Source organism: Misgurnus anguillicaudatus, chromosome 10, assembly GCF_027580225.2.
Source record: "Misgurnus anguillicaudatus chromosome 10, ASM2758022v2, whole genome shotgun sequence".
Taxonomy (NCBI): domain Eukaryota; kingdom Metazoa; phylum Chordata; class Actinopteri; order Cypriniformes; family Cobitidae; genus Misgurnus; species Misgurnus anguillicaudatus.
Window position 1 is genome coordinate 13,451,864 of NC_073346.2, and position 27,325 is coordinate 13,479,188.

The 27,325-nt window shown below is 33.7% G+C and overlaps 3 protein-coding genes and 1 long non-coding RNA gene across 5 annotated transcripts; 1 reads left to right on the forward strand and 3 right to left on the reverse strand.

The window, feature by feature from the left end:
• The first annotated feature begins 11,574 nt into the window (after window positions 1-11,574).
• cmtm8b (CKLF-like MARVEL transmembrane domain containing 8b) lies at window positions 11,575-14,224 on the forward strand. 2 transcript variants are annotated; one of them, XM_055210840.2, is made up of 4 exons: window positions 11,575-11,806; window positions 12,581-12,754; window positions 13,320-13,446; window positions 13,981-14,210. In XM_055210840.2, the coding sequence occupies exons 1-4, from the start codon at window positions 11,663-11,665 to the stop codon at window positions 14,055-14,057; spliced, it is 522 nt and encodes a 173-aa protein (XP_055066815.2). In that variant the 5' UTR covers window positions 11,575-11,662; the 3' UTR covers window positions 14,058-14,210. The 2 variants fall into 2 exon arrangements, with proteins under 2 accessions (XP_055066815.2, XP_055066814.1); XM_055210839.2 differs by having other exon boundaries at window positions 11,583-11,806; window positions 13,320-13,439; window positions 13,981-14,224.
• Window positions 14,225-15,025: 801 nt separating this feature from the next.
• Window positions 15,026-17,837, reverse strand: LOC129448726 (zymogen granule membrane protein 16). Its single transcript, XM_073871893.1, has 4 exons — window positions 17,786-17,837; window positions 17,590-17,680; window positions 16,079-16,205; window positions 15,026-15,590 (listed from the first exon to the last, which is right to left on the reverse strand). Exons 2-4 carry the CDS (start codon window positions 17,642-17,644, stop codon window positions 15,233-15,235), a joined length of 540 nt encoding a protein of 179 aa, XP_073727994.1. The 5' UTR covers window positions 17,645-17,680; window positions 17,786-17,837; the 3' UTR covers window positions 15,026-15,232.
• A 1,095-nt stretch (window positions 17,838-18,932) lies between these two features.
• LOC129448727 (uncharacterized) lies at window positions 18,933-23,751 on the reverse strand. Its single transcript, XR_012371701.1, has 4 exons — window positions 23,616-23,751; window positions 23,104-23,201; window positions 20,172-20,298; window positions 18,933-19,965 (listed from the first exon to the last, which is right to left on the reverse strand). It is a non-coding gene; the product is annotated as an uncharacterized lncRNA (long non-coding RNA).
• Window positions 23,752-24,120: 369 nt separating this feature from the next.
• Window positions 24,121-25,494, reverse strand: LOC129448728 (zymogen granule membrane protein 16-like). Its single transcript, XM_055211311.2, has 4 exons — window positions 25,445-25,494; window positions 25,148-25,236; window positions 24,748-24,874; window positions 24,121-24,606 (listed from the first exon to the last, which is right to left on the reverse strand). Exons 2-4 carry the CDS (start codon window positions 25,200-25,202, stop codon window positions 24,282-24,284), a joined length of 507 nt encoding a protein of 168 aa, XP_055067286.2. The 5' UTR covers window positions 25,203-25,236; window positions 25,445-25,494; the 3' UTR covers window positions 24,121-24,281.
• Window positions 25,495-27,325: the final 1,831 nt, after the last annotated feature.

The window sequence follows — 27,325 nt, forward strand, 5'->3', positions numbered from 1 at the left end:
ATATATGCAGGCATGGGAATTTGCACGCTTCCGTGCTGAAGTTAAAAATATGGAAATGTCTTTGAGCTCACCTGCCAGACTTCTGCGGCAATACATTATTTGCAAATTGATAGCAGTGCTGAAAACAGTTGATTAGAAAACAGGAAGACGGCTGCTGGATCAAGCATGATCCCCTAAAGACATTAGTTGTGCTCAAAATAACCGTATGGTGCATTTGCAGATGAATAACGTATGCATGAACATAAACACTCCCATATCAATGATCATTCATTTATGACCTAAGCACTTTAAATGCACATTACTTCACATTTTCATATAAAACATGTGGTTTTTAGCAGTTGCACATGATCTTTGTATGTACTTGCTTGTTTACTCGAGATGTAATCACCTATTTACATTTTATATATGAAATATTTTATAGATGTATAGATATATGTGCGAAATTTTGATAATATCAGTGCCTTTCTTATGATTTTCTTATGAAGTGTGTTTTTGGTTCATTTGATTTAGACTTTTATTGTTTTAATATTTAAAGTTTAGTAAAATTGCAGCAGTTGCTCATATAGTTATTAAAAATGTAATATAATAATATCAGCCATAATAATAATAATATTGATATAATAATAATAATAATAATAATAATAATAATAATAATAATAATAATAAATATAATTATTATTATTATTATTATCATTATCATTATATAATAGACCGTTTCAGCAGTAACAACATAAACAAGCGGGTGTCCCGGTCCGCACGTAACTTCCGGTAAAGTCCGCTAAGAATAAATAACAACAAAGTTCTTTAAACGTAGTTTATTTATATAACAAGCAAAAAACAACACATAGATTACCTAGGAAACCAAAACATTTGTTATTTCGACGAGGCATTTGTTCAAGAGGTCAGTTTATCAACTAGTCAGACCATTAAAAAAACGAAAACGGAAATAAGGTTCGGATCCAGACGTGTCACGTGCGTCCGATGAAACCGTCCATAATAATAATAATAATAATAATAATAATAATAAATATAATAATAATGTAATAATAATTCTAATAATGATAAATATTATTGGTTGTAATGTCTTTAATTTATATTGCATTGTGCTGTTTTATTTATCTATTTTTAATAAATGTTGTATTTATTTATTAACTTATTTACAGATTTTTATATAATTATAAACAAGTTTTTATTTCTTAGATTTTTTAATTTTTATCTTGCCCTTCAGGACTCTTAATCTATAAGGCTATGCTGTAAGGGACTTTTAACACATTTTAAAATATAAACCCTTGATGATAGCATGGTTAGTTATGATTTGATGACGTAAATTACCTTATTTAAAGCAAAAAAGAGAGCTGAACAGCATTTTCCCTCATTTGCATCATATCTTGCATCGCCTCCATTTATTCTTTAGGTCTAGATGTATTTAGATGAAATTAATGACTGGTCTTTCTTACAAAACCAATGAAAAAACACTCATAAACCCCAAAACGTCTCCATGAGTCTAGACATTTCCTTCACTCAGTTCTTAAGAGTAGGATTTGAATGAGTTAAATCATGTGGATGGTCTTAAAATACCATATACTGTGTATCCCCAGCGGTAAAACAGAGGTAAACATATGGATGATTTCAAAATTTTGTATCAGCTGCCGTACTTATTTCCAAGGACGTCGAAGAAACACTCACAAGATGTGTATTTACACGTCTACTTTTAATTTGTTATTCAGGTACCGGTTCAAGAAGCCGGTGGAATGCCGGGGATGCAGCTTGGCTAGTTCACATGCAGCCCGGACTTCTCGTCCACGCAGCGTATCGACTGAACCGACAGGAAAAGAGAGAAAGAGAGAAAGGGAGGGCGAGTGCTGCTGAAAAATTCATGCCTCTGCCAGCTCTGTCTATTCGCTGCTCAGCAGGGGCCCGCCTTTGATACTTCACACTCGCAGAAAAAAATGCAAATGATTTTTTCACTGCATAACACAGGGCGAGCGAATCCCTGGCAAGTTATAGGAACATCCAGCCAAAACATAATGAAATTTTGCCACCGCTTAGGAGTTTGCGTGAATCTTACCGCACACCGCATTTTCAAAATTTCCAGCCTATATTTTCGCTTTTTCCAAATGTATCGAATTTATAGTTTAGCTTAACTACTGGATAGTTTAGATAGTTTCAGCTTCAAATTTCCAAACTTTGGAATTATTATTTTTCCTTATTCAGTGTTTGATTCCATTATAACAATTTCCAATCGCATCAAATGAAACAGGTGCTCGGGTTCGTTGATGATGGGAAATAAATGAAAGGAAGTAAATGTGGTCTTGTTGTGAGTAGCTGAAGGAGAAATATTGGCTTTGACAGGTAGCACAGCAGGGGGGCCGTCATACTAAGACTGGGATCTATTTTCTCACCCCGGCTCGGATTCAGGAATGCTGATTAGATATGCTCTTTCTGACACATCTTCTGTGTCAGAGAGTAATCCACCAATGCAACCGCAGACCAGACCTGCTCCCAGTCTCCCATAACTACTGCCATATTTATCCCATTGTTTTGCAGGATCTGGCCTGATTATCGGTTCCTTACGTAGATGCTGGGAAACGATACAGGCTTGTATGAGAGGATTTATTTTTGCGTTAAAGCAGGAGAGTTGTTTGGGTTTGGGAGATGATGGGATGTGGGTGGAGTACAGGGGTGTCTGAGTAAGGTTGGTGGGGAGGTGAGCTTATGTGTGTGTGTGTGTAATGTCTTCGCCTTTGCGGGTGCCCACATCAGCCAATTATGAGGCGACATCTGGTTTAGCTGACAAGTGACTGTGGAGGAGGGTAGAAGTGTGTGAGTCTATGTGTGTGTGTGTTGTGTTCAGGCAGTAGGGAGGCATTTAGGAGAATAGATTTGTGCTCTAAATGCACAGCAGGGCAGAGGCTGGGAAGGGGCGGTGTCAAAACACACGCAGATATGCACACACACTTTGGAGTCGTAACTAAAGCTATCATAATTAATAGTCACTTAAAAACACCAATAACATGTCATGACAAATGTTATGCACATCCAAATGCTTTTCTCATGCACAATAATGTAGCCTATATTAATAGTTAATATATAATGAGACTTTTACACTTCATATTGCTGTTGGAACAAATGTGATCAGCGTGCACATGTAGAGGCTTCCTGATCTTTAACAAAATAATAAGACATGTTATAAAAAGTGGCTGCGTTGGCCTGACAGGGAGCAGTTTTACCGCATGAATGTAGTGTTTTGATTGGTCCTCAGTATCAGGCCGGTATAAATGAGGCAGCTGACATGGATTACCTGCGGCGATGTGGATCATACTGTGTTGGGTGAAATACATTAGCACTGTGAAATGGGCCCCAGCCGAGGGCCCTGACTTCCACACAGACACATGACTGACACTCAAATCAGAGAGAGACACAGAAATGTTTTTTTACACTGAAAAACTACAGTAGATGAACCCTTGTTCTGCACATTATATAAATCTGTTGTTATTGCACGTACGTATATTACACTGATTGGGATGACCATTGTTGTGTTCAGACTATTTTGTTTAGTACACTATTATTAAAGGACAAACCCAACTTTATGGGTTGTAATTTAAACTATGCTGGGTTGTTTTAACCCATTGTTGGGTCAAAGGTAAACATTTTTTGGGGAGTTATTTTTAACCCAACGTCTGGGCTTGTCTCTTTTTGACCCAACACAAATCATTTTTTGTAAAGCAATGGGGTTGCATACAGAAATCTGTGAAACTAGAGATTAAATCAAACACAGTAGTAAAACTGTGTGCTATCACACCACTCAAATCTACATATTCATTTAGAAACTACAAAATAAGTCAACATATAAAATCTTGAGTTAATTATAGATCAGTTGTATTCTGCAATGTTTACAGATATCTTAAGACTAAAGATATAAGGGCCGTTCGCACAATGGACATGTCTAAATAAAAGATAACAATTAGCGTCCACACCAACGTCATGTTTCTAGGCTCGCACACTGCAATTTTACATTTTAAATGCATGAGCCCTTAAACTTCAAATGGATTTTAATTGACTGTCATCGTTTCATTGTTTATCAGCTGGAAATCAAAATCACTCAGAAAGTGATCCTAACATTCGTTCCTCTGTTTGGTTATTGTTGTGAACTCAGCTATTCTTTTAAATTCGGAATGATTGTCTTTATAGTTATTGTTTTCGTTATTAGCCGTAAACAGTGTTGCCAATTTAAGGATTTTGCCTCTATAGTTTTAACGACATCAACACCCATTTCGAGACTTTTTTCAGTCATCTACGAAAAAATCGTACAACTTCTTGGACAAACCTTGTCTAGGTTCCTGCGACTTGTAATTTTTTTTTAAATTGGGGTTAGAATTGGAGTTTGGGTTAAAATGTTACAGAAAGTTACATTAGAAAAAAATAGTGAAACAAATACATAAAATGACATAAAAAGATGTGTGGTATTAAGAGAACAGGAAGGACTGGCGTATCATATGCATGCATAATTGGACTTTGGCGTATGTATTGCACAACATTTCAACAGCGTGCTATTTATACGCTTTTCATGAGAATAAGTAGATAACATGTAGATGAATGGATTCACCTGTATGACATCATCTAGCGACATTTGGCAACCAGCTGTAGCGACTTTTAATTAAAAGAAGTTGGTATTACTCTCCATGAAAGCCCATCGTGTGATTGGCCTATCTTAAAATTTAGAAAATACCTTAAAATTTAATAAAGCTTATTGAAACAGGGCTCAACGCAAATATTTTTTTATAATGGCCCGGTCGGGCCAATGGTTCAGGTTTTCACTTGCCCTGCCAAAATTTTCACTGGCCCCAATAAAAAAAATGTCAGTGTGTCACATATATAAGAATAATAATTTAAAAGTCAAATATAATTGTATACATATACAACAGACATGTTCCAGCGAAAAAAAGGCTCCCAACTTTTCTGCTTTACCTGTAAATTGACAGCAAATTTCTTTCATCGTGTTTTACCAAAGTAAATGTCTGCTTCCAAGATGTTAAATAATATACATTGATGAAAATATATTTTAGTGACTGAGGGTGAACGACTGGCCCGATCGGGCAAGTGACAATACTTTTTACTGGCCTGAACGTCTATCACGCTTCCCCCGGGCCACCGGGCAGTCCTTTATGTTGAGCCCTGTTGAAAACAACCCTGCACAGTGGCATTACTATACTGGCTCTTGCCATTTGCCTTGAAATCCAACATTTTTAATCCAAAATATAATTGTAACTCATTACTATACTTTTTTTCAACCAAAGAAGCCCCTACAGGTATTGTGATCTCTGAGTTTTGCCTTTTTGTCGCTGTCGCCCTGTTGGCTTGCTTAGTGTTGTGTTGTTGTGTGGTGTTGGGGTGCACTTAATGATGTTGCTACACACTGTAAAAAGTGAAAGCTGCTCGACTAAAAAAATATGAAAAATAAAGAAAATTAAGTTTAATAAACTTTTATTAGTTCATTTCCTTAACAAAAAAAATTACTCATCACCTTGTCATCCAAAATGTTGATGTCTTTTTTTGTTCAGTTGAAAAGAAATTATGTTTTTTGAGGAAAACATTCCAGGATTTTTCTCATTTTAATGGACTTTAATAGAATCCAAACACGTAACAGTTTTAATGCAGTTTCAACGGCGTTTCAAAGGACCCTAAACAATATCAAACGAGGCATAAGGGTCTTATTTAGCAAAACGATTGTCATCGTTGGCGCGTCACATGACCGGAGTTAGACGAGAAGTTGTGGTTTAAAAGTGCATATTTTTTATTTTTCTTGTTTTTTATTTTTCTCGCTATAGATAAGACTCTTATGCCTCGTTTATGATCGTTTAAGGTCTTTTGAAACTCTGTTGAAACTGCGATTTTAAACTGCATTGAAACTGTTATGTGTTGGTGTCCATTAAAGTCCATTAAAATGAGAAAAATCCTGGAATGTTTTCCTCAAAAAACATAATTTCTTCTCGACTGAACTAAGAAAGACATCAACATTTTGGATGACATGGTGGTGAGAAAATTTTCTGACTAATCCTTTAAGTAAAAAATTTAAGGTAAAAAAAGTAAAAAAAAAATACTTTAATAAATTTTTTTTACTCAATGTCAGAATGTTTAAGTTGATTTTAAATTTTAATTTTAAAGTTGATCCAACTTTTACTTTACGGTGCAATTATTTATGTATTTTAATGCTGTTGTTCATGGTATTATTGCAAATTTTGTTATGTCAAAGTCCTTCTCTAATATAATTTTATTTTATATAACTTTTAAGGGATATTTTAATGTAAGATGAAAAGCCATGTCTAGTTTAATGTCATGTCCATTATTTTTCATATCAACTGAGTGAATGTCCCATAGTCAAAAAAAAATTCAGTTTCCCGGACAGGGTTTGGATTAATCCAGGACTAGGCCCTAGTTCTATGAGCACATTTAAGAAGTTTTTACAAACAAACCTCACAAAAACAATACTGGTGTGCATTTTGGGACAAAACAATGGCACTGATAACTGATAAGATATGTCAGTGTAAGATGTTTTTAAATTAAGGCAGCTCAAACACGCATTTTAGTCTGGGAGTAGGTTAAACCCTGTACGAGAAACCACCCTGTTTTATTTAACTTTAAAATTTTCTCTGGTTTCTTTTCATTTTCTTTCATGTAAAGCCACTTTGAAACAATGCAACATTGTAAAGAAAACTCTACGTTATATAAATACATTTTGTTTGCTAACATATGAGAGTTAGGCAGGTCATGTTAACCATATACTCTTGTGTTTGATAGCAAACTCACTTTAATTGAAGTAGATCACCCGTATTTATTTGACATCAGGGGTCAGTTTGTGGTCAGAATAGATTTCTTCGTCCTCTTGTGTTCTTCATTCAAACAGTAGCATTGATTTTATCCTCCAGTTTCAAGGCTAAGCAGATATAAACTGACCACAGTGTCTCGCCCTGACTCACACACTCAATGTTTGTTCCCATGATCCTCTGCTCCTCTTTGGACATTGAATTGAAATGTTTGCATGTATGTTGTTCTCATAGAAAGGTGAGAGGATTTGCTTGTGTCTCTGAGTGGTTTGGTAAATCTAGACCGGCCCTAGACATCGAAATAATTAATCCCCTCGGTGTTGGCTCCTCGTTCACCCTTTCAATGATTCTCCAAGCGGCTTACCGGGACGCTGGAGCCCGGGTGAGGAGAAGAGAAAATAAAAGGCAGCGGAGAGGTTCATCAGGGATGAGAATGTCTTAATGCCGGCTCACCATCCCCCTTTTTCTTCAAACACACTTCCTCCTTGCTCCAGAGACTATGAAAGACCCTTCATTCATGATTTAAAAAAAAATAAAAAGATCATTCTGCCAGTTTAATTTCCTTTTCAATTTCGCTTCAAGGATTTTATGGTGGCGCGATAAGCATTTCCAAGATTGAAAAGTGCAAAAGGAAAGTTCGAATTTTCATCTACCTGTAGGACACAATCTTGGATGTGGCCATTCTCAGGGGTCGTCATTAGGTTTGAGAATAAGCATCAGAGGGACACTTTTACACTACTAAAACTTGATGAGGTACTTTTTTAAAAGTTTAAAGTTCTTCTAAAGTTTGAATTTCCAAAACTTTAGGTGAAGTCGCAGTTGGTTTGTATTGTAATGCTTGTAACTGAAACACTGTCACAACTATCACAGTCCTCTTTTAACCTTTGACCTTTCTTGACCCTGTGGAAACAATAGCTCAATGGCAACAGCACAGCCTCTTTGACTTGGTATTAAGGGATAAATCTGTGATAAAAAGTGAATGGATGTTGAATGAACGGGGAGTTAATTTGTTCAAACACCATCACAAAAGAATGTCTAGTGGTTTTAGCAATAATTTGTATGTGTAAACGTGGGTCTGATATGTCATCACTGATTTATATTTCTGTCTTTTCTTACCATTGTGTATTTGAATATATTAAAGTTGTGTTATTAAAGCTCTGTTGTATTCTGGTCTATTTACAATTAACTTATAGGACTGCAGATATAAAATACATGCACACTTTAGACCACAACGACAATGCTAACATTAGGATAACTAATATTATGTTTATTCTAAGCAGTTTCACATTTAAATGTTCAAGGCTTTCAAAATCAAATGAGTTTTGATTGACCCTCAATGTTTTATCATTCATCTGCTGATAAAAGGCATTAAAAGTGATTCTAATGATATTGTTCCTCTCTATCCTTATCATTAAGGGATAAATCTGTGATAAAAAGTGAATAGATGTTGAAATACCATCACAATGAATATCTGATTGTTTTAGCAATAAAGTGTACATTTCGACATGCGTCTGCTATGTCATCACTTGAATTTTCTTTGTGTATTTATTGTATTTTCATAAATGAAGATATAAAGTTTTTAATGAAAATCAGATATCTATGTAGATTATTTATACTATAGAGATAGCATAAATAACTTTTTATAGGATCTTTTTAAATGCTTTTTATGCGGAAGCCAATTTGGTGTCTTTATAGGTGAGATTATTCTGTTCTGGTAACTTTCTCGGAGGTGAATTTATGCAGGGAAATATCTGAAAACGAATCAGCTTTTTGAACGAATCAGCTTTTACGATCAAAATCTTATCTCTAGATCTTTTTAATACAGAGAAATGAAACTGAACTGATAATAAAAGGGTCAGAGATGAATTTGTCATCAAGGTTTTAGTACTGACTTTGCAAGAATATAATCACTTTTGGAAAATAAACAGCTCAGCTCTGAGAGGATGAGACAGTTAGGTTAATTTAAAGACACATTACAGTACGATTTACTCTCCTATTAGCAAGCAAACACTGAATTATAGAGGTTATTTATCATTTATCAGGTCTATTGAGCATGAAACATTGATACACAAAGCTAAAGAATGAGAGATTTAGTCCTCTTATTGTCTTTATTTACATTTTTTCTACAATAAAAATATTATTTTTGTTTTTACAACAAATATGTTTAAATTTGAGTGAATATGAATATATGGTTAATAAAAAAATGTTGTGCCTTATTTATGTGCATTATTATTTTATATATTCTATACATATCAAAACAAATAAAATGCATGATGCATATAAAAATCTTAATGATGCTTTTTCTCTAAATTACAATGGAAAATAATTAATACCCGATAATGACCCGAGCAACATAATAAGGGTCAATTAATAATCTTTACAGCTGTGATTGAGCACATCCCTGACTTTGCCATTAGCTACAATTAAAATACAAAGCAAACGTATGTGACATTGAACTTTTGACCTTGTGACTCAGACTCTGCTACATGGAACAAACAGCAACTAGGCTGAAGGTCTCAAGGTAAGACGGAAAATAAAATAAAGTCTCATATTTAATTCTCCTAATTCTCATATATAAAAAGCATAATAATAATTTAATATTTTAATAATATTCTATTATATGTAGCCTTATCTGCTCATTTTTAGCATTAAATAATGACAGGACCTTAATTTCAATTTTTATTGAACTGTTAAATATTGTTCATGTCTTTAACTTGCTGCCAATGAAGTATTATCCCAGCCTGGGTCTCACAGCACGCCTCCTTCTGAGATGACTTAATTACAGTCTCGGGAACTGTGCGTTTTATTGAAAGCATAACCTTTACAATGGACTACATGGCAACCACTGCGAACAACAACTAATAAACAAAGGTTACTGAGACAAACAGGCTGCATGCAGGGTGTTTAGCAATGAGCAAGGTATTTTTCCAGGATTTTCCGGAATGTTTGGCAACCTTATTGCAACAATAACAAATAGACTGTGACTTTAAATTTTATAATGACAAATGTTGGATGCATTCTGATTATAGACAACACTATTATTAAATGAACTGTAGGTCACATAAAAGAATAAAAACAAATTTTGATGTGGATTTATAAACGTTTGGTTACTCTAATCTAACTCTGAATCTAATAGTAGGCCCTATCTATTGTAATGATCATATACTGTGTGGTCTGTTCTACTTAGACTTTTTAACTTGTTATTTTAATTTAGTTGTTTATGATGCCCATCACTGATATTGACTGTAACAGACTGTATTGGCAGCACAGCTGGGCAAAAGCTTTTATGGCATTTCCAGGTTTGTTTAGTCATAAATATTAAATCAGATCAACAAAGTGAAAGCAATGCTCTGATGTAGCACTGACAGAAAGCCGAGGGTCTGCCAACCTCCAAATAGGTGTGGGGTGATTATATAGCCTAGTGTGTATGTGGTACTGTATATAATATAATCACCCTACACCTGTAAATACATATTTGTGTGCCTGAATGCTTGTTTTTACCCTCATTTTAAATTACAATAACATTATAATAGTGCAAGGATATAACAGTAGTCTATAAGAAAGCTACAAAATGTCTGCATGTGTCATATATAATTTTAACAATTTCATTATTCCACTAGTTATTTGATTAAACAGCATATGAAAATTAAGATATAATTGATATAGGTTCTTATTTAAATTTACTTTTTTATATTATTGTATGGAAATGTTTTATATAGAATTTTCTTAACAAATACTGGACATTATAGCACTTACAAAAAAAAAAAACAGATGACATTAAATTGGTGCAATGAAATTAAAGGCTTTCAGGGACAAAGTTTGAGAAATCACTGGTGTGGGTTTGCTGCCCTCTTGTGAAAATAGGAATAAATTCAGGGAAGATACAGCTCATTTTGCATGTACATTGTTCTAGAAGTACAAAAGAGACTCATGTGATCATGTGATGTCAGGTCATACGTCATATCTGGAAGTGTTTTCATACTATGGCCACATTCATTTAATAATGTTATTTATATATATTTATATAATAAATATATATATATATTATTTATATATATTTATATAATAAATATATATAAATTATATAAATTAATAAATATATATAAATTATTTATAATTTATTTATTACATTTTTATTATTATGTATTTTTAACAATTTGTTATACCATATTTTGTGAGTGTTTACGGTACTGTTTATTGATAATTATGTGATTGGCAATAATAATAAATACCGGTCTATTGTCAGTTACCATTACCAATAAGTTTTTGTTCCTTTATTTATTTATTTATTTAAAAGTTTATTTAAAGATTACTCTTTACGTAAAAAGAACCTTGTTTTTTACCATTGTTTTTGTTTATCAATGTTTTTTGTATTATATAATGAAATGCACGTGAGTCATATTTCTGTTCGTGTTTGTACTTATTTTGCACAGTCTTATTCTGCAATAAAAAAAACGCCGAAATAGTGTGTTTGTAATATGAATAGCCTGTTTATTTTCTTTATTGCTAGTCACATTATAATCAATAAATAACACAGTAATAATCAAAATTTGTTATAAATTTGTTATTTGTTAGTTGAATAAATAGCTATAGCCTAACGGATCGGAAAATGAATAAAATAAAATAAAATAAAATAAAAATAAACAAAATAAAATAAAAGCTCACGACAAAAGCTCGTGAGTCGTGAATATTGAATAAGATACGTTACCGTTGCCTAGAAAACAGCGGAGACTCATGACTATTATGAATCGAGCCTTCGTCATAGTATCATACATTTCCTTTAGTGATCTTGTGATGATATCTTGTTTCTCTGAGGGAGTTTGAGTGGTTCCGTTAGAATGGAGCTCGAGTCCGGTATCAGACGTAGTGACGGGACGAGTAACAGCTCCAGTATAGAGAGTCTGGGTCTGTCAAACTCCACTTTTTCTTATAATGGAAACTTTATTCGCTCGGCTTCTGCTGTGTTTATGATGGGAGAAATCGTAAGTATTCGTGTTTGTGCAGTTTTGTTATTTACAATAACTGAGTATAGTAGTGATATAGTCTAAATAAGGAAACAAATATATGCACAATAATACAACTTGCTATTAAAATATGTTTTCTTATTTTTAGAAAGTAATTTTATTTAGGTGATCATCATTAAAGCTAGGTTAAAGTGAAACTGTTTTGGTTTAGGATGAAATGTCTTATTGGCATTTAACACCTCATAGCTGTTTGTTGCTTGCTACCATATTGAATACGAAGATCAACATGAAGTTTTGTTATGATAAAGATACGTAATGGGGAAGAGAGGAAGAGAACCAAACAAAATAGTTGGGAAACAAACTCTTCCTTTCGGCTTGTATTGTTCTTCTTCCTTCCACCACACGCTCTGAGTCAAATCCAAGGATTTCATTTCCTGCTGTGATCTATAGCCAACTTTGTCTTCTTGATGAAAAATCACTTTTCCTGTAAAAATCAAGCACACGGTGACACATTCTTTCTGCTATAAAACAGGAAGGGATGGAGGGAATGCTCTGGAGAATATGGTGTTAAATACTGTACTGTAGGTGTGGTGTCTGTTTTGCAGTTTAGAGACAAATAACATCAAACGTTTAGTTTTATTACATCAAAATGTGTTTTTGCACAACCTAAAAATATGACTTCCTACAGTATCAGCATTTGGACACTATAGCCGTTATTTTCCTTTTAGACTTGTTTCATTGTTTTCATCCTCTTTTAGTTTTGGACTGTCTATGATTTTATTTTAACCTCAGGTGTTTGGCCTACTGGTGTGGACTCTGATTGGTGGAACAGAATACCTTAATGCTCCTGCGTTGGGGTGGGTGATGTTTGTGTCAGTTTTCTACTGGGTGTTAACCATCATTCTCTTCCTTCTCTACCTGACCATAAGCCAAACCAGGATACATCTGGTCCCATGGAAAATGCTGGTGAGAATGAAAAACAAAGCATTAAATGAAATTTTGAAAATTCTCCCAATGTACTCACTCTCATACTACCCCAGATGTACATATATAAGCTCATTTCTGCAGTTGGACTGTATTAAAATAATGCTATCTTTTTAAATGGGGTCAAGATGGTAAAGCCCCAAAATGCACATACACTCATAATTACAGGGAGTCCAATGGGAGTTAAAAAGCGAAATAAAACATTTGTGAGAGAAAACAATTAATATTATTTAGTTAATGTTAATATTTACTAAATTATACTTATTAAGACTAATATTATACAGTAAGTTATATAGTGGCTTATCAAATGTCTTTGGTTTGTGCGTTTCTTGAGATTAGTTGTCATATGAATGTTATGTTACAAGAACCAATCAGAGCTTGGCCATGCTGAGCCCCATGAAGCATTTTAATATATTATTTGTTTATGATCAACTGAAGATATAAAGTAATATACATCTGGGATGGCATGAGGGTGAATAATTATGAGAGATATTTTTTTTCTCCAGACAGGCCTATATTAAATTTGATCTTTATCTTTTATTTTTAGGGAGTGTGTTTTAACGCCAGCGCGTCTGTACTGTACCTGACAGCAGCTGTGATTAGCGCTGTAGCTTTGAATTCGGCCAATAGGGAGCGCTACTATTTTATCAGCTGGGTGGCATCAACGGTAAGAGGTGCAAATTTCTTTTAAAATTAAAAGTGTTTTGTTTAACTTTAAGAAGGATCTCTTAACATAACAGTAATCTCAAGACAACAATCTCAAACTGCTTCAGATTTATGTTTCTTTTTCACCCTAGTTTTCTCACTTTCAACAAATTAGTTGCATATTACTTGACTGTTGGGCTTGAACCATTAAGTTTGCTGGATTGAGCCTAAATGACACTTGTTCTATCCTTTAAATTGCAAACACTGAGTGTAAATGACATCAAAATGTTTTGTGCATTTTCATAGAAGTGGAATGAAAATGAAGTTAAATTAAATTTAATTAACATAGGTTATGGTGTCCACATTATATTTAAATGACCTTAATTGATCTCATAATTGATTTATAAGAACCTGAGATTACAACATGTTTTCTTAATGCTCAAGTACTGTATGAAGGTGTCATGAATGAGCTCAGTGTCTTTTTTTACTGATTGATTTGCTAAAATGAATACATTTGTTTGATATCATTGCGTACTAACACATTGTGTTGCTTTCTTTTGCAGATATTTGCTTCCTTGGCTATGTTGTGTTATGCAGGAAATACAGTTGTGATTCTCAAATCGTGGAAATCAAAAAGTGAAGATATATCTTGTTAATTATTGTTTATCTGATAAAAGGATTATTAATATGCATGTCATGTAAGCACATATTTCACAGACATGCAGAATCTTGCAGTGATTGTAGCATTGTTTTTGTAAAGAAAATAAATCCTTGCTTTGTGTTTGAAATGCCTCTGTATTTATGTATTTGATTTTATAAATCACTTTTTTTTAAATAAACATTTTTGAAATCATATTGTTTTTTCTTAAAAATCATATCAATCGAGCAATTAGAGAGATAAATGAATACACCAAATCACAGCATGCTGCACACTACACTACTTTTTCCAAATATTTGACACTCAACCATTCAATCATTGAATGATCATCTGGGCTGTGAAATTGTCATTATTAAGCTGTCATTTTATTTCTGGCAAGTATCCATTAAAAAGCTCACATTTGGAGTTTAATTAAATGATTTATTTGGTGAAACTCTTAGTCCATTAATACATAATAATGCATTAATGTGTGCTTTATAAGTAGCCTACTAATAAACAGTCAATATTACACATGCTAAAAAACATCTAGTTAATAGTGAATATGTTAACTTTATCATAAAACATTTTTTTCACAGGATGATGTGCTGTAGGAGTCAAATTTCCAGATATACCTGTTGTGGGGAATGAATGTAAATTATGAAGAAATCTTTCTTTCACTTTTGTCATGCACAATTTAAAGGCCTACTGCATATCCATGCACATGCATTTTTCTGCATAGTTGAGTGACTTCCTATGTCAAGAACTAAGAATGAATGTGTGTAAATACGGGTACCGTACTATAAATGTACCTTTACATTATGCATTTGGTAAACATGTTTATTCAAAATCACTGTGAACATAAACATTTTCATCACATCCAGTGAAAATCAAAAACAATTTATAATCTATGAATATCTCATTTACCTTAGAATTAGTTTCCTTTAAAATGTTTGTATAAGTTTTAGATAATAAAAAAATCATGAGATTATATAAAACACATATACACACATGTCATGTGCTAAAATAAACACAACAAACTGTTTTGCTATGTACTGTTGTTAAAAGAAAAGCTCACTAACTCACTAATGCATAAATGTGTAGACAGGACAAGAAGTGTCTGTAGCTGTTTGCTTAGTTTGCGGTTGGACCAGGGCAAAGGTACAGCACACTGAGTAATTTTAAGACGGAACTGCAGTAGTGGTGCCAGTAGTGGTTGTTTGACTGGGGTAATACATAGCCCAATGAGCACCAATGGAGGTGATGCCATTGCCATTCTGTCGACCACTTAGGAAACGCAGCTCAGCTCCATCATGAGCGGGGTAGAAGTTAAACGAGGTGCCTGAAGGCTGCCCAACTTTAAATATGCGCCCTTTATTAGTGACGAACATAAGCTGATAGATGTAACCATAGTAACCATAGTCGTGCTTTCCAGAGACCTGAATGATGAATTCATTGTCATTTAGGGTCCACTCCATTAGATTGACATAGGTCCCACCAACCACGTCTGTCCAGTCGTTGTCGTATCTTAGCTGAATCCTGCACAGATAAACATATTAGATCTGGATAGATGCGTTATTATCATTTTATTATCAAATAACTTTTATAATTAATTGGTTCTATGGTTCAAATGATAGCAATTTTGAGAAATGAAGTAACACCTAATAAGCATTAAATAACATGAACTATAATGATCAATCATTATTATTATTTACTTCATAGGTGTGCGTTTACTAAAAATTAAGCACACCCTTACAGCATTTGTCTACCAATCAGAATAAAGCATTCAACAGCTCTGTTGTATATAGTAATGTCAACAAATACAACCCTGTTGTAAAGTGTTACAGTACCATTCTATAATATCTAGCTTCTTTTAATACAATTCTTTATATTAAACTATTGAAAGCGTTATTTTTTGTAATGTAATTTATAATATACACTTTCACAATTATACATTTTGTAACAGTGGACTGTAGTCATTATGGATTATGAATGTCATAGTTTTAATGGTGCATGAGTCAGTTTACCCAGTAATGTAATAGCTTGGGTACTCCCAGATTCGAATGCCTGTAATGCGACTTTCATGGGCAGTGGAAAATGAATATCCAGTTCCATCCCCAGCAGCAGGTGAATAAGAGTAAAAATCAGGTAACGCTGAAATAGGAAAAGATCATAAGTCTGTCTGGGCAACAAATCGGTCAATATCTCTCCATAGTAGGGGTATTTTATGTATGATTTTATTTTACACTTTTATTTATTTTTTTAATTTAATCTTTAATTGTTTTTATTCATTTAATCTGGCGCATTTAATCTGGGGCGTGAATTTATGGTCCCTGATTTCTTTATCCTTTATATTCAAAACGCAGCATCTTTTTCTTTTTTGTCTTTCTTTCTTTCTTTCTTGGATTAACTTAAAAATTACTTCAATTGGTAACTTAAAAATTCAACTTAAATGTTTTAATTGTTTTTCACTTAAAGGCTCTCTAAGCGAATAATGTGCGACGTCACTTCCTGATGTTTGAACTGTTTTCAAACAAACGGAGCGTAGCTAACGCCTCCCCCTCCCTCTCCCGTCCGTTGTCATTTATTGGCTGGAACACTTTGTTATGTTTTGTTGTGCTAGGTTTGGCCACTATGTTGATATTGCCGTTTGTCGAGCCTGAGCTGTCTACAGAGATCGCGTTTTTTTACAGTTTGATCAGCGGACAGGCAGCAAGCAGATAGTGAGGAGATGTTTGCCGTATGTAACAAAAAATGTTTTATGGTCTAAAACGCGTCAATTCGCTTAGAGCGCCTTTAAGCATACAGATAAGTTGAAACAACCTTTTTTTTTTTAGGTGTTACCAGTTAAAGTATTATTTAAGTTGATCCAACTTTTCACTTTTTACAGTGGATTTGGATTTGGTGTTTTTTTATCAAAGAAATAAACAAAACTGATAAAAACACATCAATGCTTTTTCAGAACCCAGTTTATGCAGTAGGACAGCTGAGTCTATAATGAGAGTGTACACTAGAGAGCAGAAGTGCACTACAGACAAGTACACTTCACTCTTTCACCCGACTGCAGTGTGCAGATGTGTTTGCATTATAGACAGTCAATTTAAGCTGAACCTGAATATTTGATTTGGCCACTCTGCATTGAAATTATAAAATGCACCAAAAGTTAAAACCCTGCAAATCTTATTAATAAAGAGTCTGGGTAAATCCTTTCTCCCTAAATTTGTTTAAATTATTTTTTATTATTAAAAGCAGGTGTTTAAGAAAAATGTAAAGAAACATTATTTAAAGTTTTAAGATAATCCTATACTGGAGTATCTGAGTTAACAGTCAGGTCACACTGTACTGTATGCATTTATGTTGTAGACAATTAAATGAACAATAGACTCATATTGGCATAGTCTATTTGTATTTTATTATTATCTATAATAATAAAGGCAGAATGGTTAGAATAGTTTCTAAATTATTCAGCAAAATGTATTAACTTGATCCTAGTTTTAACTTTTTGATCTTATTAGTGTATAAGTTTACAGATACTCACGCATTGCCATGCCCACTGCACAAACTCCAGCGAGAACTAGAATAAGATTCAGCATTTTTGACTGAATTGCTGTCCAGTGCACTCTGAGAATCTAAACAGGGGTCAGAATTGATGAGATGGTTAATCAACTTATGCCAGTCACATTAAAACATAAATAAATAAATCAGTAATATCTTTTGTCTGTAAATAAGATAACCTGCTGTGCTTTGATCAAGACGATTTTCTCTGTAATTTGCTTTGCATTACTTTGAATAAAAAGTACAGAAATAAATAATATAACAGCTAATTTATTTTCAAGCATTAGAGTGTCATACATTTATTAAATTATCATCTGCATTTTTCTTGCACACCCATGAGAAACAAATAATCAATCAATAATCTTGTTTCAAAAAGACATTAATCTAAAGGCAGAAACAAAGACATTGCAATAGAGAAAGAGATCAAAGTACAGTATTTGGTAATATAAATGTGATGCTTTATTCTATACCTGTTGTTGAGCGTGTTTGCTTGCTGATGTGTGTGCTGATCTACCTGTATTTATACTCTCCTGTCAGTCAGACCTCTTCTTCGTGTTTTATGACACACCTCAGATGGAGTGTTTTGGAATTTGGCACATGTACAAAAAAACTTTAGAAAAATATTCCTTTATGGAAAACATGCATGTGACATGACATTATTTAAGTTTAGTGTAGTTTACTACATTTGTTTTAAGTGATGCATGCAGTTTTTTTTTATTCCACTTTTTCTAAGGTCTAAAGCTGATTTGTCCGCCTAGAATTGGGTTAGACTAAATGTAACCAGCTTAAATGAAATGTTAAAAGTAAATTTAAAAGATACATGACCACAAAAGTTTTTGAGCTTTTTAAAGATCTTTAGGATTTTGCTTGTATAGTATTAATCAGTTAATTTTAAATAGTAATAATGCATTGCACAGATATTTTTACATTTTACAATAAGGTTGTATGGTAACACTTTACAATTGCAATGTTGTATTTGTTAACAATTAGTTCATGCATTACTGAACTATTAATGAACAATACAGCCTTTATTAATCTTAGTTAATGTTAAATTTGGCATTTACTAATACATTTATTTAATCAAGTGTTTTAACTGGTAACATTAATTAATGCATTAGGAACTAACATGAATAACTCTATTGACTTTAACTTACAATAACAAGAATTAATACTGTACATATTGAAAAATGATATTTTATTTACTAATGCATTTAGTAAAAGCAATAATGCATTTACAAATGTTTACTAATACAACCTCATTGTAAAGTGTTACCCATCGTATTTGTATGCATTAGTTAAAATAATTACAATGAGGATATAGTTGCTCAGCATTTATTAATTAGAATTTATTCATAAAGTTCAATAAAGTTAATGTTAGTTATTGCCAGTACAATTGTTTATGCCAGTCCACTGTGCATTAACTAATTTTAACAGTTGTGTAACAAAGGCAAAATATTAGCAAACAAATGAACAAAAAGGAAATAAAATGTGTAGTCTTCATGCATTGTGTATGCTTTTATTGTGTGACAAGCTCCAAAGCTACAGTAAATATTTTCAAGCTGTCTAGGAATACAAAATAAAATGATAATCATCAAAGTCAGCATAACAGTCACCACACATGATGTGACAATGATGAGGAAAGGCTGGCCTTTGAAAAATCCTGAAATGCCAGTAAATTACAGGAACCCAAAACAGTACTGTTTCCTCATAGTAGACATTACATGATTCTACAGATTAGACTACCTTTACCTTACATAATGACAATTGTATATTAGACCGTGACTTCTGATGGAATTTAGGAATTTTTGTTCACATGTTTATTGCTTAAGTTGTTTATTCATACTAAACAATTAAATTAATGCTGTTATTGGACTTTGCATAAAAGAGTTTACGGAATAACACCAATTGCCAGACGTTAAATAAGAATCATTAAGATATAATAAACCACAAAAGAAAACAAAGGTATATGATAAATGAGAGTAAATAGAATGAACTATTCATCTCAATGCTAAAATATTAGACTTTTTTTATAGCTGTGTTCACAGACATATCGCAGTTACGTATCACGGACCAATGAGCCCCAATAGACGTGATGGCGTATCCATTGGTTCGAATGCTGAGAAAGCGCAAATCACTCCCTCTTTGGGCTGGGTAAATGTTAAATGAGTTTCCAGCAGGCTGCCCCACTTTTAAAAATCGTCCCAGATTGGTGACAAAGATGAGCTCATAGATGTAACTCGAGTCGTACTTTCCAGAGATCTGAGTGATGTATTCTTTCTCATAGAATTCCATCACCTGTGGATTACCATTCTCTGAACCAATAATTGTTGTCCAGTTTGTGTCATACTTCAGTTGGAGCCTATACAAATAGTATGTGTGTTTAAAATGTTCAGTAGATAACAGTGCAACTAGAACTATGGTAAATGAAAATCCAAAATTTTGCAAAATCTGTAGAAGTTATCTGTAGTATCAATAAAATTTGTTGAAGTGAAAATACATTTTATCCACCTAACCTCCTTATTTAGGTCTATATAACAGATGATATCTATATCTAATCAAACTTACCCATATATATAGCTGCCAGAGTATTCCCAAATTTTAATTCCAGTAATACATCCCTCATGTGCAGTGGAATATTCTGTTCCACTTCCACCCCCGACAGCAGGCGAGTACGAGAAAAGATCAGGTAAAGCTGAAAGAAGGAAAAAACTAAATCTACTGTATACATTGGGACTGCTTAAACATGGACTGAAATCTGTATAATGTCTTACAGCACCCATGCAACCCTGTATCACGAAATTCTGTACCTATAGTCATGTAAAATTGTGAGCCTTTTCCGTGACACTGACATGTTTTTTCGGCTTTTTGCGTGAACATGTCACGTATTTCTGTGAACATGTCATTGTCACGTATTTGTTACTCAACTGTTTTGTCCTATTTTCAAACCATTGACGCTTCGGTTTAGGGTTAGATTTAGTGTTTGCCATAGGATGTCACTTTAAGTATTGGTTTATACCTTTATTTCATTATTTATTTATTTTATATTTTATGTTTTTAAACCATTGTCATGGCATTAGGGTTAGAGTTGGGTTTGGGTAAGGATGTCATTTTATGTAAATCTAACCCCTAAACCAGTGTTTCTCAAACTTTTTCAGCCCAAGAACTACTTTATCTTCCAATTTTTTTCTGAGGACCACCTAACAGAATCCCACTCTAACACGCCCCCAAAAAACAACAAAATAGGAAGGATAAGCTAAATTTAAGTTTAATATGCAACTGTTTCAAGTCAAAAACTATTTTTTTAAACACAAATGCAATGCTATGTTCAGAAATTACTATATGAATTTTATTTCATTTGAACAAGTAAATGTGAAATGAGTTACAGCTTAATATGAACAACAAATTGCACATGTGAAAAAAACTGCAATTAAACATAATATAACAGCCTAGGTCCCACTTAATGGCATTCCAAAGAGCCATTAGTTTAAAACTGAGGTGGTGGGTATATGAAGTCTATGGTTGTAACTACAATAAAATGCTGAAAAAAAATTCCCCTTATTGTCCAAAATCACTGAAATTACAGGGATTTTACACATGAAACAAAAACTAGTACATTACAAAACTAATAGATCTGTGGATTTTAGCTGCTTTCAGTTGACGCTTGATCCTTCTTTTGACTCCTCTTTGGTTTAGCCACCGATCAATTTTTACGTTATTAAAACAAAATGGCAAGAACTGATATCACAGTTTTGCAAGTGCATTAAAAATCTACTTAAGTAAGTGACCATTTTGTTTAAACATTTGCCTAGTTTAGGTCATCTTTTGGCGGACCACTGGGGGGGTTTGCCGGACCACTAGTGGTCCGCGGACCACACTTTGAGAATTACTGCCCTAAACCGAAGCGACAATGACAATTTTGTTCACACAAAAAGGCGGAAAAACGTATCAGTGTCACAGAAAAGACTACTATACGCTGTAAAAAACTTGCTGTAATTACGCAGCTGGTTCCCAGTAACTTACTGCAGAAGATAAAGACTGAAAATGTTTGATGGGGCATACACACCAAAAGTGAGTTCAACGATTTGGGCGAGTAGATTACATACAAAGTCAATGCAAAGACCCGATCAAACACGTCCTCACATGGGGCAATGTCAATGACGCGTTATGGGCGGTGCGTTTGCAGCGAAACCACGCGCAATTCGCCTCAAACGCATCTTCGCCCAAGTTGAAAATATTCAACTCGAGCAAAAAATCCGCATGACGAGTAATCTAGAGCAAGTAATGCGATGCCCCGTGTTTGGTGCACTGTAAAAAATACTTTGCTGCCTTAAAATTTTTTGTTAAATCAACTCAGATTTACAAGTCATGTCAACAAAGAAGAGTTGTCACAACTTATAAAATATAGTTGAGAAAAATCAACTTAATTTTATAAGTTATAACAACTCACATGTAGTTATAACAACTCATCTCTAGTCAAGATAAATAATAGTAAATTGAAATGACTTGTAAATCCGAGTTGATTCAACAAAATTTTTTAAGGCAGCAACCTATTTTTTACAGTGTGTGTACGTAGCATTATGAACAAACTGTTGCTAGTAAATAATATACAGTAAATGTAAAATCTACAATAAGTTACTGGCAGCTAGTTGCCAGTAATACTCAGTAATACTGTAATTTCTACAGAATTGTTTTACAGTGTAGGTATGTAATATCGTGATACTGGGTTGATCCATGAGAACATTTATTTATTTTTTAATAAACAATTAATGTGCCTTTATAGGATTAGTAAAGGATTTTTCAAGCAAAATCAGCTCAGACAGCAGACTGCTCCGGGCCGGATCCGCACAGAAGTCGGCAACTCTAGTCCCCAGAGTCGTCTGCTGTCTGCGAGCTGTTATGTTTGATTTAAAATATATGACCATTGGCAAATATCCTTATTTTTTCATTTATAAGTATTATTGTTGAAAATCAACTTCTTTAGTGTCTCATAACTGACAAGTTTTCTTAAATGCAAAAAATCAGTGTATAAGTAGCACCACATTAAAGATACAGTGTCCTCTATAAAGGCAACATTGCTCTGTTTGCTGTGAAGTCAAGAAATGTCTAAACATTAAAAGGTAATTATGAGACAAAAGTACAGAATGTCACATTTTACTTTTCACTTGTTTTAACATATACAATTTACCAACTCGACCGTCTGAAATGTGGTGACATTTGGTGACAACACCCACACAGTACGTCAGGATAAAAGGTTGTTGTTCTTTGTTGGTAAAGCATGTATGTGTTGAAACATAATCAAATGTAACATTCTTTTCTTTACATTTGCTTCATATTCATCTCACAATTGTTTTTGTCCAACAGAGCAAACAGAGCAAATGTCTTTACTGTCCCAATATGGAGGGCACTATTTAGTATTTAACACATCTGCATTTTTTTGACAGTATCACGTTATGCAATCTTGTGTGAGCTAAACAGTGTTTAGGTGAATGATACTCACGCATTGTTGTGCCTGTAGCACAAACTACAGAGATAATCAGGCAGATATGCAGCATTGTGATAGAAGTCAACGTTCAGCACACTCACAGAATCTAAAGACTTCATAATAAATAACAGAAGCTGTATGATTGTGAAACTCTACATATTGGACTGATAGTAAATCTTTTTTTGAAAAAGATCTAAATCTGTGTAAGTGATTTTATGACACAAAGTGTTTGTGTTGAGCTGTTAAATAGCAACTCATTTGCATGTATGCATTTGTCCTATAAGTGCCTTACAGTGCATTCAAGCTATACATTTTTATAGCTGTTCTCTGTTAATCAAACCAATGACCTTTGTCCTGCTAATGCAAAGGTCTACCAATTGATCTATAGGAAGAAATTAAAAATAATATCACGTTGTTAAGTCTGCTCTTAAATGTGCACTGTATGTATACATCATCCACATAAATTCAACAAAGGTTCATTTTGTGACATTTACCTGAATAAATAAATACATAAATCCTGTTATTACCTGTAGTTAAGTCTGCTGTGGTTGATATCGATCAGACCAGAGAATACTGCCAATGTGAACGTGTACTGTATTTATACACTACTGATACTATGCATGGTTGCCATACATTGTGTCTTTGTTTTCAAGTCGGCCACTCCTCAGCTTTAGAATGCAAAACCATTGTTAGCATTTAAGGTGCAGTTTTTACCTTCAGTATCGTTTGTTTAAAAATGAAAGTATTATAACTTATTTCAAATATGCTTATTATCATTTTTAGGAAACTGATATTTGGGGCTGATATTTGCTTTCAGGTTCATTTGATCATCAAACGCTGTCATTGGATTTTTTTTATTAGATAAAACTTTCACTGTACTTATTGCAAGTCAAAACTTAAAATAGTAGCTTGAATTGACTTGCAAATCCAAGTTCATGCTTTTTTTTTACAATGCTTGACATTCCACATTGTTGTGCATAACAGTTGGCTATCCAAAATATAATAAGTATAAAACAGGCAAGACAAATAAAATATTGCCATTCATGTTTATTCAAGCTGATGACAAAGACCCGATGTACCTATCATAGGTTAAAGTTAACAAAACAGAGCCATTGACTATACAATCATGTTAAGAAAGAAACAAATAATGCAAAAAATGTGAACAAAATCAACAGGCTGAACTAAAGTGAGTTTTAAGGTGTTACACTGCTGTCAGTGTTGTAAACAGCCCAGTGAGCTCCGATGGAGGTGATGCCGTATCCGTTATGTCGCCCACTTAATAAACGTAGTTCACTTCCATCATGGGTTGGGAAGAAGTTAAATGAGGTGCCATAAGGTTGCCCCACTTTTAATGATCTCCCACGGCTAGTGACAAACATGATCTCATAGACGTAACCTGGGCCATACTTTCCAGCAACCTCCATGATGTATTCATTGTCAGATAGTGTCATCTCCATTGGAGTGCCATAAATTGCACAAATCAGGTCTGTCCAGTTGCCATTATATTGCAGCTGGATCCTAAAAGGATCATAATTTTTTAAAAACATCATAATTTTTACTGTACGTCAAAGAATGCATATGGTCTTTATAAAGCTAGATCAGCCAGAGCACTTTTATAATATATTATTTAGTAAACCAGTGGCGCATAGGTTAACCTACCCGGCAATGTATTCACTAGGGTACTCCCAGACTCTGATTCCAGTGATACGACCATCATTTTCAGAAGAGTACATCACTCCACTGCCATCACCCGCTTCAGGTGAGTAGGAGTAAAAATCTGGTAAAGCTGAAAGAAAAGGAACGATGCCACCAAGTTACACTGACTGTCAGGTTCTGCTTAAACTTCTTTTATAAAGTCACAGGTCACTTTTTATGAACAGCATATGATTAATAATTAATGCAAATTTATTTATCATTTATCTTTTATCAAAATCTATTTATGATTTCTGGTAAAACTATTGTGAATACATTTATGTACCTGTTTGGTGTAAAAAAAATTGTGAGATTCTTATCACATGCTAAAATTTATTTTCATTTGCATGTTGTATAATATACTCACGCATAGCAATGCCCCCTGTACAAACTCCAGCGAGGACCAGAATCACATGCAGCATTTTGAAATCAATTGCTGTCACGCACACAAGAAATCTAAAAGCAATAACATAGATTGTGTGTCTGCTCAGTGTATTGTCTATTTGTCTACGCAGCACTTTGAATAAAACAAATACTGTACATTACAGCATCAGCCTACATATTTACAAAAACTGATGCAAAAATAATATCTGCGATATGATAAATGATAAATAATTGACAAATACTTTTGCTCCACATGAAAAACACTTGTTTATGTAATTACCTGCGGTTATACACTTGATGTGGTTGGAGGAGATTGTCTGCTCTCTAAACTTACCTGTATTTATACATTCTTGCCTATAGTCAGACGTTTTCTATTGGTTGAAGTGCTTGTGTGATTCAGACTCTTATGACACACCTCAGAAAAAAAGTTAAGGAACTCACAATAAGGCTTACATAAAATATTTTCTCCTCAACTCGTGTTTAATATGATGTAATATACTGTATCAGCTTATTAATTGCAATTAGTGCTGCGCATAGATTCATATTGATTAATCTCATACAAAATAATTGTAATTATTGTAACCAAATAAAAGTAATTTTTTGCATAATATATGAGTTGTGCCGTGTGTAATTATTATGTATATATAAATACACACACATTCATGTATGTATTAAGACACATTTACATGTATATTTATTTATATTTTTATTATATATAAATTTAAAAATGATATATACATAAAACATTTCTTAAATGTATATATATGTATGTGTTTGTGGTTAAATATACATAATATTTACACACAGCACAAACTCATATAGTAAGCAAAACACTACTTTTATTTTGTATGAGATTAATCTAGATTAATCTATGCCCAGCACTTATTGCAATGGTTTTAGAGTTAGGTCTAAATACCACATCTGGTATTTATACATGTTAAAAAGCATATAAAACTAGAAAATGCACTTCCGGAGGAACCGCAAAAGTGTGCTTGCTCTGGTGCGATCACTAACGTGATTTGTGAAATGTAAAATTTTAGAATGTTTTTTATCTTGTGCATCCTCGCATTGGAGTCCCAAGTTCATGTACAAAGTTTGGTTTCAATACGTGAAAGCATTCCTGACACACACACACACACACACACACACACACACACACACACACACAGAAATGTATACAGGCTTGTAACCAGGGGTGCTTCCAGCATTTAAGGACATCCGGGGCTTAGCACAGACCATTTTATGTAAATACAGGGATAGCTAGCTAGCCTAGAACCAACTATAACGGCTGTGCTGCACATGTTCAGGGTTCGACATTAAGGCTTGTCCGCTTGTCCGGGACAAGTGGATTTTTTGTAGTACAAGTGTAAGAAAAAATTAGTTGTCCGACTCCTCTATGAAAAATCCCTTGCTCTGCCACTGATTAGCAAAACACAAAAAATACATTATATTATAAAACTTTACCCGGACAAGTGACTTTTGTGCATGGACAAGTGAAACACAAATTTACTTGTCCGAAGGACAAGTTCCTCAAAAAGTTAATGTCAAGCCCTCAGTGTTTTCTTATTACATTTTTTTTAGAATTGTAATTTAAATAATTTTAATTTTTGAGTGAACAATCCCTTTAAAGTGCCATATTTTCACACACTAATTTTGTACATAATATACCAAAAATCCTTTAGTACTTAAGATAATCTTAAAAACATGAGACTTAAAGGTGCAGTGTGTAAATTTTAGCGGCATCTAGTGGTGAGGTTCCAAATTGCAACCAAAAGCTCAGTCCACAGCTCACCCCTCGCTTTTGAAATGCATAGAGAAGCTACGGTAGCCACCACAGGACAAACATGTCATGATTTTGTCCATTAAGACTGTAGAAACATGGTGGCATCTGTGTATGTAGATAAAAACATCTCATTCTAAAGTAATAAAAACATAACGGCCATATAAGAGCCATATGAAAGGTCTTTATACACCCCTGATAATATAGTTTTGTATATTATTTTGCATTTCTGTCAAGAGATCCTTCTAAAAATTACACACTGCACCTTTAATGTAGGCCAGAGTTCACGTCACAAAAAGCAGCAGATATAAGCTGCATTTTATTGATCATAAGCTCATTTTTATAATAAGCGATAGGAAAGAGCGACAGCAGCACTGATAG

Bases quoted from the DNA above. Each gene is read 5' to 3' on its own strand.
- cmtm8b (XM_055210839.2), top strand. From the start codon at position 11,663: ATGGAGCTCGAGTCCGGTATCAGACGTAGTGACGGGACGAGTAACAGC. The intron at 12,755-13,319 runs GTGAGAATGAAA...TTTTATTTTTAG, and splicing joins TGGTCCCATGGAAAATGCTG to GGAGTGTGTTTTAACGCCAG. The intron at 13,440-13,980 runs GTAAGAGGTGCA...TTTCTTTTGCAG, and splicing joins TCAGCTGGGTGGCATCAACG to ATATTTGCTTCCTTGGCTAT.
- LOC129448726 (XM_073871893.1), bottom strand. From the start codon at position 17,644: ATGCTGAATCTTATTCTAGTTCTCGCTGGAGTTTGTGCAGTGGGCATG. The intron at 16,206-17,589 runs GTGAGTATCTGT...TTCCTATTTCAG, and splicing joins TGCAGTGGGCATGGCAATGC to CGTTACCTGATTTTTACTCT. The intron at 15,591-16,078 runs GTAAACTGACTC...TTATCTGTGCAG, and splicing joins CCAAGCTATTACATTACTGG to GATTCAGCTAAGATACGACA.
- LOC129448728 (XM_055211311.2), bottom strand. From the start codon at position 25,202: ATGCTGCATGTGATTCTGGTCCTCGCTGGAGTTTGTACAGGGGGCATT. The intron at 24,875-25,147 runs GTGAGTATATTA...CTTTTCTTTCAG, and splicing joins TACAGGGGGCATTGCTATGC to CTTTACCAGATTTTTACTCC. The intron at 24,607-24,747 runs GTAGGTTAACCT...TGATCCTTTTAG, and splicing joins CCTAGTGAATACATTGCCGG to GATCCAGCTGCAATATAATG.